Source organism: Azolla caroliniana, unplaced genomic scaffold (assembly GCF_043228905.1).
Source record: "Azolla caroliniana isolate FFs.n. ecotype wild unplaced genomic scaffold, voAzoCaro1.0.p SCAF_5, whole genome shotgun sequence".
NCBI classification, from domain to species: Eukaryota; Viridiplantae; Streptophyta; class Polypodiopsida; order Salviniales; family Salviniaceae; genus Azolla; species Azolla caroliniana.
The window spans coordinates 9,203,923-9,223,444 of NW_028230440.1; the positions used below are offsets into that span (position 1 = coordinate 9,203,923).

The following is a 19,522-nucleotide window of genomic DNA, read 5'->3' on the forward strand; positions in this document are numbered from 1 at the left end:
GACTCTGAGTAGTTTGTCAAATTCCTCTTTTACTTTCACTACATAATTGGGATTTAATCAATACCGACGCTATTGTACCGGCTTCACATCTTTATGCAAATTTATCTGATGTTGATAGCAGGCCAGATAAAATCCCTTCCATCTTTATATTGCCGCAGTAAATCAATCATCTAAGCTTTATCAGCCGACTCCATTTCTTTAGCTATCAGAATGGTCTTTGGTTAAGCATCAGCGTCATCTAAGTTTAATTCTTCGAGTGCCAATGTCTGAACTCTTTGGGACACCTGCATCTCCCTTTCAGCTTCCTATTGAAGTCATAACTCCTCCAATGTTTTGCCATCAACAGGAATTTCTTCTTCTCTATCTTCCTCGCCCATATATGTTGTAAGCATTTGCATGATGTCGACTTCGAATAGCGAAATGATCTTTGAATTGTCTTCAAAATATTGATCTCCTTCAGCCTCATCCAATCCTTCCATCATGTTTACTGCTTCAGCATGAGCTAGTAAACATTGTCGAGTCATCCTGACCTTTTCTTGTGTTGACACCCGAATTTTACTTTTACCCTTCCGGAATGTTAAGATGTTCTTGTTCCCATTCTGTTTAATATTTGTTGTCTTTAGACAAGGGCGGCCTAATAATAATGGATATGCACCGGGTGCATCCAAATGAAGCACTACTGCCGAGATCTGGAAAGTGTGACCTCCAACAATGACATCTAATTGGCGAATTAGACCCAGTGGTTGGACTGTACTTGTGTCGGCTATTCTTAACTAGAAAGGACATGCATCCCATTTAGTAATTCCGAGCCGATCACATGTGATCTTATTAATCACATTTACCCCTGATCTGCCATCAACAATAGTGTCGATGACTTCCTGGCCCTGAATTACTACTTTTATTGATGGACTTTGTTCATCCATTACTGTCGGTTCAATGATCGGATTGTTGTAATTAACCAATAGGCCCATTCTACGCAATAATTGTTGCAACCTTTTCTGTGAATTTGGGCACTAATTTTAATAATGCTGCCAAGGGTAATGACACTTGGCAATCTACCAAGATTTTCCATGTTTCTTCATCTTCCGGTGTCATTTTGGGTTCCAACTGTCCCTCAGGTTGAACCTCGAATGATGCATCATTGTCTTGCAACATTCTGGCGACATTATTGTTGTTGGCTTCTTCGACCCATTCCTTAGCCGCTTTTTGTATTGCTTCCTGCACCCCCCACTCTGATTGTTTTCCTTTACAACAAGTGGTTACTTGCTATATTTCTGGTACCACCATATTTACTAGCGGTGCCTTTCCTTTATCTTTTATCGAGCATTGATTTGCATAGTGCCCATCTTTTTTGCATATGTAGCAATTTTAAATTGATGAGCCACTAGATTCTTCGGGTTCATATTGAGGTCGGAGCGCATCCTGAGATTCAGACTTACCCTTGTCTTTGGAATCATGTTCAAATTGCCGAGACCCTTTCGGCTTTCGGTTGTCATTAAATCGATGATTTGGTGGACGATTATCATCATTTCTTCTATAGTTATTGGACCTTCTATCGTCTTGATAACGGCTTCCCCTATAGAGTTGTCAATTATTATTATCTCGTCAGGGTGAGTAGTCCCGATCATAATTATTTCAATTATCCCTTTGGTAGTCATCTTCGCGATCCTCAACATATCGCTCATTACGCTGATAGTCATTACGTCGATAATCGTCTCTTTGATTATCATCTCAACGGTTATCATTCCTATGGTTATCTCACGCTGAGAATCATCTCATCGCTCCGACTAATACCATTCATCCTATCTTGATCGATCGTTGTCTTGCGACTGATTCCGATTTTCCTGATAATTATTTTTAGGATGAATTTGTTGAACCGGTGTGGCTAGTTTATTGAGCGGATTATATTCACATTGCTTGATTGAATTATTTTGGAATGGAAAATCATACAATGAGTGCGTAAACTGCATTCTATTGTCGAATGCCCTGTGTTGAGGCAAGTGGTACACTGAACAGCTTGCCTGAATTTGAGCTCTACTAATGTCGGCAAGTTCTGGTGTAATGCCGACATGTTCATACTATTATTATTGTGCGTCCGATCCATTGCTAGAGCTTTATCCACCAATTGCTCGAGTGATTGATTTCGAAAATCTAACACCGCTAGAGTTGTTCGAAGAGGTTCATGTATAGCCTCCAGCAAGATATCCTACAATTCCTCTTCTGGAATTGGCCGCAAAATCTAAAGTTGTAAGTTCTGAAATCGGATCACAAATTGTGACACCGTTTCATGTGGCTCCTGATAAGCTGCATAGATTTGTGGGATCTGCCGATGAAACAATTGTGTGAATTTTGCTGCTAATTGTTCGAACGAATCGAACGCCTTTGACCCATTCTAGGCATACCAATTTGCCAACGGACCGTCAAGAGATAGGACGAACTCGACAATTTTTTATTTTTCCTCGGCTGCACCCAACAGTCGTTGTGCCACATGGTTCACCTCCCATGTCATCAGGAAATCACGCACATGCTCTTCCACATCGGCTCCATCCTGATACTTTGAGTAAGGGTAAGGCATATTGTCCTCTTCCCAAATGTTGTAAAAAGAACTCTGTTCGGACTGCTCGGTGATTAGAAATTGTGCTAAGTAACCTTGATCGACTACTTGGTCTTAATATAATTACTTAGTAAGCATAGCACATTAGAAATCGACACAAAGAATAACAATTCACAGAGAGATTGTCGACACAGAAATACTCTAACTATTAACTTATATTACTTCCAAAATAGAACGATAGATTTACAATGCTTTCGATCCCTGTTTTATAGGTAAAACCGAGAGTCTCTTTTCAAGATTACACTTGCCTTATTCGGTAAGAACTATTACAAAACTGTCTAACTAATTCTAATACATATTTTTACTATTTGGCAAAAAATCGTAATTACTAACTCATCGATCCACTACGACGATTCGACTCCGACTCCTTCGTACTTCCAAACTTTGTCGACTCCGACCTTTTCACACTTGTCTGACTCTGACCTTCCAACCCTGTAGTCCACTGGCTAACACACATGCACACGGTCGGGTACTAGGGTAGTGTGGGAGTGAGGGGGTTTAAATATACTTCTCCCATCACCACTCCAGAAATCAAGGCGAATATCTACTCTGGAAAAGAGGAATATTTGGCTGATTTGTAACGTACCTCCCTCCTTGGGCTATAAAAGGTCCAAGAGGGGTCTCTTGTAAAGGTTTTGGTCCCCCCCCTGGGTTTTAGGTTTTGGTCCCCGGTTTTGGTCTCTCGCTAGTTTGTACAGTTCACAAAATCAGTTTTTGGGGTCTGTCTTTGATTTGTTGTTTGTTAGGGTTTGGGTAGGGGTTCCATTTTTTGTGTGTTTAAGGATTAGTTCGGTTGGAGCTTGTAAGCTCCAAGGGTTCCGGTTTCTGCAGTGTCTTTTGCGCAAGGCCTTCACTCGCGACAACGAACCCGAGTGCTCCCGACTGGAGGCTCAAAGCCAGAGATGTAATCTAATTCGTTGTTCATGTATATATACATTAATTGTGCATAATTGTGTCTCTGTCGGTCTAGGGTGTGTTTCTTTCTTTCCGGTTTCTGTATGCAAGATGTGAATGTCGAGTAACTGTTGTGTGCGTGTTCTCTCTCTCTCTCTCCCTCTCTCTCTCTCTCTCTTACACATCTCTTTGATCGCGCCCAATCCTTGCACGAATGTTACGGGCATGACCATATAATATCCCGTGGTGAGAATTTACTGTAGTATTCTATACACGTGGATAAGTGTGAGGGTTAAACGAGAGTGTAAAGAAGGGGAGGATTACTTTTAATCCTCGAGATTGAGACAACCCATTAGGCCAAGTGTGAACTTGCCTGGGTGCCTTGGGTATCGCTATAAATAAGAGGCCTAGCTACCCTCATTTGATCATCTTGTTGACTACGTCGAGACTCTGTCTTGTGGTGGGTCAACTCTTGTAGTGAGCACGCCAGCACCAGGTACGACTCGACGCCACGGCGGTGGTATGGGACGCCGATCGAGGCTCGAGTCCGTCTCGATTCCTTCACTCAGGGGTGGTCGGGTGGATCCGCACCCTTCTTTTTCTCTCTCCTTTCTATCTAATCAGCCTATATTCTATCCTTATCTAATGCTTACATTAGACCATGTCTCTAATAACGAATTTCTCTCACAACCATGATGTGAACTCTCGATTGCAACATTCATTGGTAAAGTTCTTGAACATCGAGAGTCGCTACTCACCTTCACACGTATCACGTGAAATGTAATATTTTTGGTCTCATAGGTCATATTTAACCTCCAAAGAGGATAATATAATCTCTCTCTACATTCGCGGAATCAACTTGTAAGCTCCAAGGGTCTTGACTTTTGTTGTGTCTTCTGCGCAAGGCCTTCACTCGCGACGGCGAGCCCTAGTGCTCCCGACTGGAGGCTTTCCTGCAGACATTTGTTGTATCTAGACTATCGGTCCAGCTCGAAGCCGTAGATGTAATCTAATCTAGTGCTCATGTATATAAATAAATCTTAGTTATACATAACTTTGTCTCTTTCTTTCCGGTTTCTGTATGCGAGATGTGTGTGTCGAGTAAGTGTTGTGTGTGTGTTCTCTCTCTCTCTCTCTCTCTCTCTCTCTCTCTCTCTCTCTCTCTCTCTCTCTCTCTCTCTCTCTCTCTCTCTCTCTCTCTCTCTCTCTCCCGTCCGGTTGCCTTTGGAACATATCCGAAAAACGCTCTGGTCGGCGTCACAACCAGTGTAACCAGCACTAGCGAAGCTCAGTTCTTCCGGATCCGTCTCTCTCCGGTCCAAGACCCCGGTGGTCCCGCCCAAGCCGACCCGCTAGCCACGGATTTCCATGACAACGTCAGGTGATTAGTACAGCCTGCATCATCTCCTTCCATAGGGCAAAGTTCTTTCCATCAGACTTTCTAATTTCCACTCCCGTGCTAGATGTTGAAGTCATGTTCTGTAGAAAGTGAGATTTGCTGACCTACTCCTTTCCTTCAGCCAATTCTTCTCTTCACATATTTTTGTTGTTGTTGTTGTTGTTGCCGGACTGCAAGTCACTCTAATACCAAATGTTGAATATGAAAGTTGTTGTTGCGGAATAAGATTCGGGACCTGTCAATGAGTCTAGCAAACAATACAAGTAGCAATCAAGATAGAGTTGTGCACTTAGAAAAGATTCAAGAAGATGAAAATAGTGGCACAAAGAGAGAGATGTTTAAGCTCAAAGAGAGTATGTTACATTAACCGCTACTCTTACTTTACAAGTTCAGTTACCCACTTATATAGTTAGGTTAACTATGTGTTCACATTAGAGATACAAGGCGGGCAGAGTAGGACTTTTAACCCAACACCCCAGTCGTCCCTGGGCCTCTATCTCTATGGACCTAATAACCGATCTAACCTTGGTCAATAGCTACAACTCGGTGTTAATCATTGTCGATCAGTTTACAAAGATGGCTCACTTCACTCCATGCTCAAAAACAATTTTCCGAAGAAGGAATGGTGCATCTCCTTGGGCAATATCTTCGGTGCTCGGTTAGTTACCAACAAGATGATTGGGTCAACTTACTTTCACCTACTACAATAATTCTCTCCATGCATCGACTCACGTCACTCCATTCTTTGCAAACTATGGTTTACATCCTCGGTTCAACATTTCCCTCCCTAACACTTCCATGAACCCTTCGATGAAGGGTCGAGCTCGCATTTTGGAAGTGCTACATCATGATTTATCCTTGGAGCTTAGTCTCGTTGACGAACACTACAAGAAGCAAGATGATCGCCATCGATCTGCCACTCCACACTTTGTCATCAAAGTTATGGTTTGGTTGTTACGATGGCACGTCTCTACTACTCATCCATATGCGAAACTTGATTACAATAAGTTAGGACCATTCCGTATAGTCGAGCACATGAATCCCGTCACCTTCCGACTGACCCTTCCATCCCACTTCCGGATTCACAATGTTTTTCATGTCTCCCTCCTTGAACCCCATTATTCTTCGCAACTCCTGGGATGGCAAACCCCACCACCATCACCTGTGCCATTGACGACAAGGGAGGAATACAAGGTCGATCAAATACTTCACTCACGTTTGCACCATCGACACCTACAATACCTCCTCTTGTGGAAGGGTTACCCCATGTCAGACGCCACATGGGAACCAATGAAGAATTTACAAAATGCAGCACCGGTATCCCCACAAACCGACAGTCGGTTTGGGAAGGCAACATAAGAGGCGAGATAATGTCACATTGTAGACTCGAACATTTGACCTATAACACGCCTAGTACATAGTGTTGTGTTAGATAAACTATATGAAAACTCTTAAGTTATATGTAAACTTGTATATGGTTTAGTATTGTATAGTCTAGCATATAGCACATTCCAGAATATTCTAGTCTTTAGTATATTCTAGAAATATTCTATGGTATATTCTAGACAAGTATATTCTAGAGATATTTCTCGGAATCTATATTCTAGAGATATTCAATCTCGGAACTTTTATAAATATGTGTGTTGACCTAGATTATAATCAAGGTGAACAACACCAGTTACTCGTACACTTACATATAGATTTTCTCACACACACAACATATGTTGTCAAATTTTGATTAAAATTAGAATTAGAATTAGAATTTTTATCGTCCATAAAGAGGCCAATTTTGACCTATGGGACCAGAGTATACATGTGTTCTTGATATATGTCTGCTTCCTAAGAAGGGGTATTCATATGTTGAAGCACAAAGTCTCTATGTGTTAATAAAGCATACACATATGAGCTCAACCTTCTAGGTGATGTCTTAAGTATGGATCTCATGTTATCACTCCCTCTTAGTATGTCAACATATCTTGAACGAATTGCACTATATGTCGAGCATGTGAAGAGCAAGTGACATTCATCCTCTAGCATGCCTTCATTGCATACTTTACATGTCTTCAAATTCGTTACATTTTGATACCATGATGCAACTTCAATACCTAACTTGTGAGATCGAGTGCGAAGTAGTGTAAGGGCTCTACAAGCATTGCTACTCATGTTGGTAATGAGATAAGGTTGGATACGATCAATAGACATTCTTGCTTTATATTGAGACCAACATTCAGGGTTGACATTTGCAATGTAGTATTCTAGCTTTGTCCTCTTAGCATCCTCCCACTTCATCCTTAATGATTCCACCAACCTTTCCTCAATCATTACATATTGCATAGCATTGCCTGAAAGCTCTAAAAGATCATCCACACCCCATCTTCTAAACCATTTCTTTATGTCAACAACCCAACCAGATGAGAGAATCTTACTTTTATGATTCTTTTGTAGCTTACATCCAACATTCCAAGAAAGATGTGGTAATCAATGATTCGGCATATTCTTGACTTTTGTAATGTATTTATATACTCTTTGTAGTGCCAATAGTTCTATGGGTCGAACACCCATTTCCAAGAGCATAACCTGGTAAGAGGTAGTGCATTTAACTCCTAATTGCCTCCTTAAAAACATCTTTCGAATTTTCTCAATCTCGTTCCATGCATTAAGAGAGATGGTGCCACCCTATACTTCTACTCCATAAAGCAATACTTGAGTTACCATGGCATTGAACAACATTAATTTTACTTCCCATCCACAAGTATCACTTTGGTTGCATTGGTTCTCCAAAAGGTAATATGATTTCCAACCGGCTTGGAGTCTAGAATCAAAGCATGCACTCCATTTATTTGTGGCGGGTACATCAATACCAAGATATTTAAAGCTTTGAACAAATTGTATATGTTCACCTTTATATGTGAGCATAGGGTAATGATGAGGTTGGATGGTTTGCACTACCATCATTTTTGTTTTCTCAACATTCACTGCTAGTCCACTACTATGGCAAAATTCTTCTAATACCCCAAGTAAATGTTGCATACTATCAACATCATATGAGAAGAGTACCACATCATATGCATATAGAAGCAATAAGATAACATGTTGCATCAAATTGGGGCCATTCAATCCTTCTTCTCTTGCAACCTTATTCACCACTTCTTCTAATTTATCAATACATAAGCCAAAGAGTGTGGGTGATAATGGACATCCTTGCTTGACCCCCATGTTACTTAAAAAGCTCTTTGAGAATCCACTATCCATTTTTAGTTGGCATTTAACTTGTTCGTATAGACGTGCAACCGCAACTCGGTACTCTAATGGCATGTCAATGTGTACCATTCTATTCCAAAGCTCACTTCGTGGTACGGTATCAAAAGCTTTCTTGAAATCAACAAAACAACAATAAAGTGTTTTTCCTTGTAGTCGACTCTCTTCCATGATTACTCTTAATGTGACCAAATGATCCACGGTGGAGTGTTTTGGTCTAAATCCGGCTTGCCCAAGTGCTCTTTTGCTTGTACTCTCAGCCCATGTGCTTATCTTTTGCTCCATAATAGTACTATATAATTTAGGAATAGTTGAGCTCACCATTATTGTACGATAATTTGCTACTTGATTCTTATCTCCACCTTTAAATATTGGTTTAATCCAATTCATAAACCAATCATTTGGAAATCCTTGTTTTATAGCTTGCTCTAAAATTGTCATTATCCAATGACGAGTGTGTGGCATTGTCCATTTTAAAAGCTCACTTGAGACGTAGGTTGAATCTGCTACTTTCCCACTTGCTGTCATGAAGACATACATCTTGGCTTATCATGACATTCATCTTGGCGAACCAAGAATCGAACCCATAACCTCTTGGTTTACATATTGTACTTTTCATCTTGGCGAACCAGGAATCGAACCCATAACCTCTTGGTTTACACATTGTACTTTAACCATTGTAATAACATATGTGAGATGTAATCATAATAATTATATGTTTAGTTATTACGAGATATTTAGAACATTCTAGATTATTCTAGAATGTTCTTGAATATTTCATGATTATATTTATTATTATTATTATTCATAAATATCTAAAATATTCTAGAACATTCTAGAATACTCCATAAGGGCCTATAAATAAGAGTCCATACACTCATCACAACTCATTCGGTTCAACACCAGTCTTTAGCCCTTAGCCTACTCCTTGTAATCTTCTTCCTCATAATATAATCTCATTCCCATTTCTTATCTCTCACGTATACTTTTCTCTCTCTCGCACTCTCTCCCTCTTTCACTCTCTTTTGCTATCACTATCGCTATCTCTACCGCTCTCGCCATCTCTATCGTTATCGTTATCTCTATCGCCATCGCTCTCTCTCTGCTTCCTACTCTAGAGTCACGACAGTTTGAACCGAATATTTCTTTTCCCTTTCTCCAATAACCCTAGCAAGCTTTCTTCTTTATCCTTCTTTCTTTTTCCCCCGCGGTTATGGAGTCGGTCAGCAAGCAAGAGTATATGCGTGTCCTTTCGGAGCTCGATATGCTCACCACTAAGTTTGTGGCATTAGAGCAAGAAAATCAAAGGCTACTCGGGGATCTTCAACAAGTCAGTACTGAGAAAGCTCATCAATATGAGGAGTTATCACAACGGGTTCATCAACTTGAGGCTACTATATTAACATTACGAGAACAAGCGGCGGGGGTTCAAAACTCCCCAAGGGAACCAAAGATTAGCCTCCCTGCCAAGTTTGATGGTACCAGATCTCTCTTTCGAGGTTTCCTGAATCAAGTTCGTTTGGTGATTCAGTTACATCCCAATCGGTATCCAACTGATGCTGCCCGTGTGGGATTAATAGGAACCTTGCTAAGCGGTACAGCGTTAGCATGGTTTGCACCACTTCTTGAGAAGAAATCACCATTACTGGAGGATTTCGAGGCATTCGTTAAGGAGTTTCAAGCTAGTTTTGGAGATACGGATAGCACTAGGACTGCAATAAACAAGATTCGAAGACTCCGACAAGGAGATCGTCCCGCTTCAGCTTATGCCGCAGATTTCCGTCTCTTGGCATGCGACATCCCTTGGGATGAGGCAGCCTTAATGGATCAATTCCGTCAGGGTTTGCGTAACGATGTCAAAGATCTTCTTCTTACTTTCCATGAAGATCCAAAGTCTCTTACTGAAGCTATTAGCCGAGCTGTGCGATGTGATAATCGCCTATTTGAGCGACGTTCTGAACGTCAACAAATGTTACGCCGCCAACCGGAACAGACATACGCTTCTATAGTCGCCACACCGCCACAAGGTTCTAGACCCGTTACGAGGGATGGTCCCACTCCGATGGAAATAGAGTCGACACAACGTCGAGGGCCCTTATCAGATGCTGAGAAACAACGACGTCGGGCGCATCGCCTATGCCTCTACTGTGGTGGTCCAGGACATATAGCTGTGAATTGTCCACATAAACCCAGGCGTCAAGTTTACCAAGTAAGTGCACATGACAACCCTACATCAAGTTCTACTATCACTTCTAATAACTTAAGTACTAAGCCTAATAGCCCATGCCATGAGAATAGATTTGATATCTTGAGCCAACTAGAGGATGTGTTAAACGAATAAGTCCGGCCAAAATAGGAGCCATTTGGTTGGACCATCCTAATTATGTAGAGTCAGTACCTAGTTGTGGTTCCATTTCATCAAATCAAGTTAGTAGAGTTTTTTCTGCACAAGTCGAGCTTAGCACATCTACAGGTCATCGCGCCCTAGCCTCTGCCCTCCTAGATTCCGGAGCCAATTCTTGTTTCATGGATCGCGAGTTTGCATTGACTCAAAACATCATCTTGAAAAAACTCCCAAACCCAGTAGCTGTAGGAGTCATCGATGGTCGCCCTATAGCATCAGGAGATATAGTCGAAGAGTCTGAACCAATTCGTGTAGTCCTAGGTAATTTGGCTAGTGTCATCTCATTTAACATCATTAGTAGTCCGGAGCACTCTCTAGTTCTTGGTCTTCCTTGGTTTGAGTTACATAACCCAACCATTGATTGGAGAAAAAGAACTATTGAAGAGGTCACCGTACAATCCAAGTCTCTTGAAGCTCCAACTAAGGATCTAGGATCCCCCACAATTTCAACAATCTCTATACATCAATTACGAGAGGATGGAAGAAAGGAAGACATGATGGTATTTGCGGTTTTAGCAACTCCCTCATCTAGCTCACAAGAATTGGGGGTCCAACTACCAAAGAAGTACATAGAATTCTCCGATGTGTTCGATAAGGTGAAGGCTAATAGACTACCAGAGCATCGACCATATGATTGCCCAATTGATTTGCAGCCAGGAAAAGAGCCTCCATGGGGACCAATTTATAATCTTTCGCCCACGGAGTTAGAGGTTCTTCGAGAATATATCGATGAGAACTTGGCAAATGGTTTTATCCAACATTCAAAATCTCCTGCTGGTGCACCCATCTTTTTCGTTAAGAAGAAAGATGGTACGCTTCGTATGGTCGTGGATTATCGAGGCTTGAATAAAGTGACCGTTAGAAACCGATATGCTCTCCCATTGATCTCAAGCCTTCTAGAACGCCTCAGTGAAGCAAAGTATTTCACGAAGTTAGATCTTCGAGGTGCCTACAACCTTGTTCGAATTCGTCCTGGGGATGAATGGAAGACGGCGTTCCGCACTCGCTATGGTCATTTTGAGTACACAGTGATGCCTTTTGGCCTCACGAATGCACCAGCAGTCTTCCAACATATGGCGAATGATATTTTTCGAGACTTCCTCGATATCTTCATCATTGTTTACCTGGATGATATCTTGATCTACTCAAAAACTCAAGAAGAACATGATATACATGTTCGCCAAGTTTTGCAACGGCTACGAGAGTATGGTCTCTATGCAAAATTGGAGAAGTGTAGTTTCGACCAATGTCAAGTGGAGTTTTTGGGGTACATAGTCTCTTCAAATGGCATCTCTATGGATCCATCAAAGGTTCAAACAATTTTGGATTGGCAAACACCACAGTCCGTGCGAGATGTGCAATGTTTTTTGGGGTTCGCAAACTTTTATCGCAAGTTCATCAAAGATTATTCAAAAATTGTGTTGCCCCTCACTCAACTGACGCACAAGAATCGACCATTTGTATGGAGTATAGATGCGAACTCTGCATTTGAGGGTTTAAAGCAAGCATTTACATCCGCACCAATCTTAATCCATGTCGATCCAGTGAGGCGCTTTATACTTGAAGCTGATGCATCGGATTTCGCACTCGGAAGTGTACTATCCCAAATTGGTGATGATGGTGAACTGCACCCGGTGGCTTTTCACTCACGAAAATTTGAAGCCGCAGAAATCAACTATGAGATTCACGACAAAGAGCTTCTTGCCATTGTGGATTCTTTTCAACAATGGCGTCATTTTCTGGAGGGTTCTTCTCAGCAGATTATTGTCTACAATGATCATAAAAATCTAACATACTTTCAAAGTGCTCGAGTCTTGAATCGACGACAAGCTCGTTGGGCGCAGTTCTTAACTCGTTTCGATTTTGTAATTCTATATCGCCCTGGGATGCAACAAGGAAAAGCAGATGCTTTATCTAGACGTTCGTATATGGAACTTCAACCTGGAGAGGCCGCATTTGAAAGCCAAAAGAAAATCCTCTTAGGTCCTGATCGTCTACGAATAATGGCAATGCATACCATCAACACACCGGGAGATTCAAGGCTTCTTGATTCCATTCGTGAGCAGATTGCGACTGATGTGTTCGCCCAAGAGGTTTTGAGCCATATTATCCCAAATCGTGCATCTAGCTCCCAAACTCAAAATCCTCGTCTAGACTACACCCAGTTTAGTTGGCATGATGGGTTACTTTTTCGACAAACTCTCTTGTATGTGCCTGACGGTCCTTCTCGACTCAAAGTCATGCAACAATGTCATGACACACCAATGGCGGGACACTTCGGCATCCACAAGACTTTTGAGTTGATTTCTCGCCGATATTGGTGGCCACGGCTTCGCCATTTTGTTACGGATTATGTTCGTAGCTGTGATACATGTTGCCGATCAAAAAAGCCTCGACATCATCCATATGGCTTATTACAGCCAATGCCTATTCCGGAGAGCCCATGGAAATCTATTTCCTTGGACTTTATTACGGATCTTCCACCTTCCAAGGGATTTGATTCAATTCTCACGGTTGTCGATCGTTTTACGAAGATGGCACATTTCCTTCCATGCACAAAGACCATTACTAGTCAAGAGACAGCTGATTTACTCATGCGGGAGGTGTTTCGCCATCATGGTCTTCCGGATGATATTATCAGTGATCGGGGTCCCCAATTCATCTCGAAATTTTGGCGGCACATGTTCAAACTCTTACATACTTCTTGTAAACTCTCTTCCGGCTACCATCCAGAGACTAATGGGCAGAGTGAGCGCACCAACCAAACAGTCGAACAATATCTACGTTGTTTTGTCAACTATCAACAAGATGATTGGGTGGATTTACTACCTTTGGCAGAATTTGCTTATAACAACTCCGAGCATTCTTCTACTGGATATTCCCCATTTTTTGCAAACATTGGGTACCATCCTCGTTGGACGATGCTTGAACATCCTGAACTCCCAAAAAACCCAGCTGCTGAAGATCGGCTCACTCGACTCCAAGAAGTTCAGGATATGCTTTTGCATCATTTATGTGAAGCCCAAAACACTCAAAAGAAGATTCCTGACCGTCATCGGCGTGATTCATCGACTACATTTCAAGTAGGCGATCGTGTATGGCTCTTACAAGGTAGCATTAAAACGACCCGACCTTGCTACAAATTGGATTATCAACGTTTTGGCCCATATTTCATAAGTGGTAAGATCAATGATGTGATATTTCGTCTTAATCTTCCTCCTCATATGCGTCTTCACCCGGTCTTCCATGTTTCACTTTTGGAGCCCTACACAACGAGCTCTATTCCGGGTCGTGTTACACCTCCCCCACCTCCAATTGACGTTTCCAATGGCTCTGAATATGAGGTTGCCGCTATCCTCGACTCCAAGATCATTCGCAACAAACTATTCTACTTGGTTGATTGGTTAGGCTATACACCTAATGATCGAACATGGGAGCCTGCCGAACATCTTGCCAATGCCTCCGACATGGTTGTTGCATTTCACAACCAATATCCTCATAAACCAAGTCTGAACTCTTTTCTTCCGACTCGTGCAACTCGTCATCGAAAAAAAGGGGGGATAATGTCATGAAGACATACATCTTGGCTTATCATGACATTCATCTTGGCGAACCAGGAATCGAACCCATAACCTCTTGGTTTACATATTGTACTTTAACCATTGTAATAACATATGTGAGATGTAATCATAATAATTATATGTTTAGTTATTACGAGATATTTAGAACATTCTAGATTATTCTAGAATGTTCTTGAATATTTCATGATTATATTTATTATTATTATTATTCATAAATATCTAAAATATTCTAGAACATTCTAGAATACTCCATAAGGGCCTATAAATAAGAGTCCATACACTCATCACAACTCATTCGGTTCAACACCAGTCTTTAGCCCTTAGCCTACTCCTTGTAATCTTCTTCCTCATAATATAATCTCATTCCCATTTCTTATCTCTCACGTATACTTTTCTCTCTCTCGCACTCTCTCCCTCTTTCACTCTCTTTTGCTATCACTATCGCTATCTCTACCGCTCTCGCCATCTCTATCGTTATCGTTATCTCTATCGCCATCGCTCTCTCTCTGCTTCCTACTCTAGAGTCACGACAGTTTGAACCGAATTATTCCCTTATTGACATCATCAATATCGATACATGTAGTGCATGGAGTTTCAATTTTCTCAACCATAGGAGCCACACCTTCATGCATATATAATCTTTGTACATAGTCTAGCATCTCTTCATTTGTAAAATGACCTTTCACATCTTCTTTCTTACCCTTGAGTTGTCCTCATGCTAATTTTGGTTTGAGCTTAAACAAGTTTTTCTTTTTCATCTCTTGCATTTGGAAATATCTTCTTTTCTTTCTCCTCACTACTTTCTTAAATATGTGCCATGCAACAATCTTTTCATTCCCCCCTTCTATGGACTTAAACCATTTGAGATACATCTTACATTCATCGTCGAACCAAGAATTACATGGAAAACTACACACCTTATGCCCACCCACATGTCTCTTAAAGCATTGATATCCAACCTTAAGGATTATATCCTTCAAATGTTGCCAATTTTCTTTAACATCGTTGCTTAGAGAAAAATTTAACAAATGGTTTTTCACTTCATTTGCATACATCTTAGCTTTTTCGTAACAAGGTCGGATGATACATCTCTTTTCGTCTTTCACTTCACGACATCTAGTGGAATGTGGAATTGCAAGCTCTATGTACAATGGCTTGTGGTCTAAGTCCGGAGATAGAGAACCAACTTTAAACACATTCACCAATGATAGATCACATGCCAACATTAATGCATAATCAACCACACTTCCTCCACCCGAGGATGGTAAACATGTGAGCACATTTGTCAATGGGAATGCCTTTATATCATTTAGGATAATCAAGTTTGTGCAATTTAGCATATGTATCAAAAGTTTTCCATAATCTGACATGACACAATCCTCTGCCTCACGCAATAGACAATGTTCTACTACATTTTCTTCAAATGTCTCCATGTTTTGGAAATTTCCAACTCTTGCATTGAAGTCTCCCATAATTAAAACTTTACCAAGCTTCTCAAATGAAAGTATATTATGGCATAACTCTGTAAAAGGATCATCACAATCAGTAGTTTGAGTCTTTGTGAGGAATGTAACATGCAACTATATACAACTTCTCTTTCCCCAAATTAACCTCTATCCATATGTATCTCCTATAGTCATCATATTTGCATACTTTGATAGAATTATCTAAGCTCACATGGTAGATACATACTATCCCGACACGCCCAATATTCCCTTTGGAGTGAGGCCATATCGATTTTATGAGGTAACCGTCTATCTTAGGTTATACATTTTGCCTCATGCTCCCATGTTTCAGCCAAAAATATAATATCCATACCTTGAGCTACATCATTGAGTCCTAAACCCTTATTCCATGGATATCCTCTACAATTCCAAAACATTACTTTCAATCGTGAAGCACTTATAGTCCCATAGGTCATTGCTTGCTATGCATTTTGATTTGCTTTCCGAGATGCATATGCTTGCCTTCTACGTTCTTGCTCTTGTGGAGTTCTATCCTCCATTACAAAATAACTTGTCCCTTTTAAGTACACCTTACTACTATCTAGAATCATTGCCCTTTTATGTTCATCGAGGATTGTACAAACAATAGCTCAAGATGTCTTTCCCTCTTGTTGCTTTTTGCCAACCTGATGTGCGGCATATACAATAACATCTCGCATAGCAAAGTGATCCTCAAAGAATTTCGTAATATTTTAAAAGAGAAAATATGAATGGGCATCTTGGAGCCCTCCAATGCTCCTTATAGAAGTGGATGGTTCACATTCCAAAAGAAGGATGGGAGACTCAATTTTATATAAGACATGTTGCAAGGAAATCGAGTCACCATTCAAAATTTTGGCATGGGACCCATAACGATGAATTTATAGAAATGTTCATTGAAAGAGCTATATAGTTGATGGGTCATCTCTACTCAAGATGTCACCAATTCCAGCTCACAATTGTTAGCCAAGACATCACCTCAATTAAGACTCCAATAAGACTATTATGACTTTTTTAGAGGATATACCTATTAAAGGTTGTGAGAAAAGGGTTAAGGACGAAGAGTTTGATTGATCGACAAGCGAAAATTTGTCAGTGATCACATAACGAATTCTAAAAAATTGTTGAAAAGACTAGAAGAAGTCCATTTCATGTTGTTTAGTCCAAAATCAATATTCAATGTTCAAAAGGTATTATTGATGGGACATATTTGCGAGCCATACAGAAGAAAGCCAAGTCCATCAATATTAATTGCAATTCTGAGTATGAAGGAAGAATGTGTAAATGTGTCGAGGGTACGTACGAAGGTTTTTGTGCACATGTGTGTTTTATTGTAGATGGATTTTGCCTTATGCCCACATCACCAGCCTATTGTACCAACTATTACAAAAAGGAGAAGCATTCATGTGGATAGAAGAACACATAAATGCAATAAAATAATTAAAGGATTAGGCTAAGGCTCTAACACTAAAGGAACATGTTTACACCAGATTGATGATTCTCATAGTTTGTTCAAATCCAATCAAGATTGGATAGGTGATAAGTCAATAAGATGATGAAAGGGAAAGATATCCAATGGTTCCTAGAAACAGAAAAATATGGTCAAGAGATCAAAGAAATTTATATAAACATATGAGAGCGTCATGGAAGGAACAAAGTTGGACAAGGAAGAACTTCTCAAACTTTAGAAAGAAGGCTCAAAAATCATCCTACATCAAAGGCAATTGTGAAAGTCCTCAAATTTCAAATTAAGAAATCCACAATGAGTTATTTGTAAACAAGAGCAATAAGAACAGATATTACAAGAGGGACATGATAGGGTTCTATAATGACATGAAGAGGTACATTGATACTAACCAAACTTGTCAATTTTATTCAAATATCAAACATAGAGAAGAGCTAAACCAAACCAATTCGCCAAGTGTACATTTTTACAAGATGACACTATGCTTACACGGTTTGGGCAACAAAAGTACTTAGTACTAATCAGGGAAGACCTCACAAATCAAGTGGAGGGTAGAGCACTAAGGTTGAAGACTACATGAGTAGTTTCTAGATATGTGTGTGTCTATGAAAAGTAGTGGTTGATAGAGGAGAGGTTAATTATGATAAAGCCTAGGAGTTCTTTTAGAAAATTGGTGTTGGCAACAACATATAATCTAAAGTTAGAAAAATAGAAAGAGGGCATGGATTAATAGTTAAAGCTTTAACAAAAGCTTTTAAAGGTCATGCAAGTAATTGGCCAAAGATCCATTTGCCTTATGGGCTGATACAACACATACTTTTGTAATAGGGTGTATGGTAATAGACTCACAAATCAAATCCGACAACTTGAATGTAAATTTGAAGATGTATAAAGGGCAACAAGGAAACTAAAAGAAGCACGGATGAAGCAGAAAGAAAGTTTTGATACAATAAAAAGAATAAGGGCACAAAAAATTCAAGACCAAGGTTGGGTATTGATGCTAGACAGTAGCCTGGACAACTAGTATAGTACTGATAGGAAGTTTGCAAAAAGGTCATTTGAGCCTTACGAAGTAAGCAAGGTTACATACAAAAGCAGGTCCTACTACCTTAACAAGTTAGATGGAATCAAGATATAGACTCCAATTGCAAGCAAGAATTAAAGTGTCGACAATGGTTTGGCTCAAACCTAAACCGAACCGTTAAACCATTATTAAATGGTTAGGTGGTTCGGTTCGGTTTTGTTCAAGCTTGAATAATCAATCAAAGCTCGATTCACTTTGGCTTGAGCCATGCTACTTTTCAATTGATAATGTGTGTGTGTGTGTGTGTGTGTGTGTGTGTGTGTGTGTGTGTGTGTGTGTGAGAGAGAGAGAGAGAGAGAGAGAGAGAAATAAAGGTGCCACATCCCTCTTGTCCCAAAAATTGAGAGGAAAAAAGAAACCAAAAATATCAATAATTGATTTAAGGTTCAGTTTGTTTGGCTAACCACAAGGTTCGGCTCGGTTCAAGTTTAACCTTCCTTAAATAGTGTCAAACCGATTAAGCTAAAACCGAATTGTTCCCAATTCCTAGCAAAAGGATAAAGATTTTTAAGAAGAGGGAAGTTCCTAAACTTGACTTGACAAAACATGTTGAGAATAGCTTTGAAGAACGAGATGAGTGAACTTGGAAGCATCTCAATATTGGGAACTCTACCACACGGTCATGGGTAAGGACTGTCCCCTTGCATGGAAGCGACTACGGGAACCGAGACCACAAACACCCATTCAGGATACCAACACTTGGCACACAGATACAAAGAGACTCTACCATGTCCTGAACCAACCACCCATTCCAATGCCTTCCACACCTCGACCTACCGTGGGGACACTTTTTACGACCTCTAGGGTCATGAAGGTCATAAAAAATTTACAACACAGGAAATCCATGGACCACACAGGATTGCGAGCCGAACACATCATATATGCTCAAGAGTGCCTAGCCCCTGTTTTCCACCACAATGGACCATGAACATAGTGGCCCCTATACATAAAAGAGGGGACCCAATGGACCCAAATACATATAGGACCATTATGATAGTTCATACGCTCGTTAAACTATATGGTGCAGTAATGGAAGCAGAGCTTGGCGATTATAAGGAAACCTTAAGTCTTCGAGCACCTGTAGCATGCTCGATTTAGGCGAGCCTTCTCCACTATTGACCATATCTTCACATGTAGATGCTTAATTGACTAGACGAAGGTTCGCAAGAAGAAACTATATTGTTGCTTTGTGGACTTCCGCAAAGCCTCTGACACAGTTCCTAGGGAGCGGTTCTTTGATAGGCTTAAAAGCTTGGAGATACCAAATGACATGATTTGCGCCATCTATGCTCTATATGAGCAAGTTTCTAGGTGCGTAAGATGCCCATGTCGCCTATCT

At 40.5% G+C, this 19,522-nt stretch overlaps 1 protein-coding gene across 1 annotated transcript in view; it reads right to left on the reverse strand.

Annotated features, from left to right (window-relative positions):
* Positions 1-314: 314 nt before the first annotated feature.
* LOC147864083 (uncharacterized) overlaps positions 315-19,522 on the reverse strand; it is a 38,790-nt gene continuing 19,582 nt past the window's right edge. The window contains exons 7-8 of the mRNA XM_087319268.1: positions 15,068-15,672; positions 315-599 (exon numbers count right to left, since the gene is read on the reverse strand). Coding sequence (XP_087175394.1) covers positions 315-599; positions 15,068-15,672 — 890 coding nt within the window. The remainder of the gene's footprint in view (positions 600-15,067; positions 15,673-19,522) is intronic.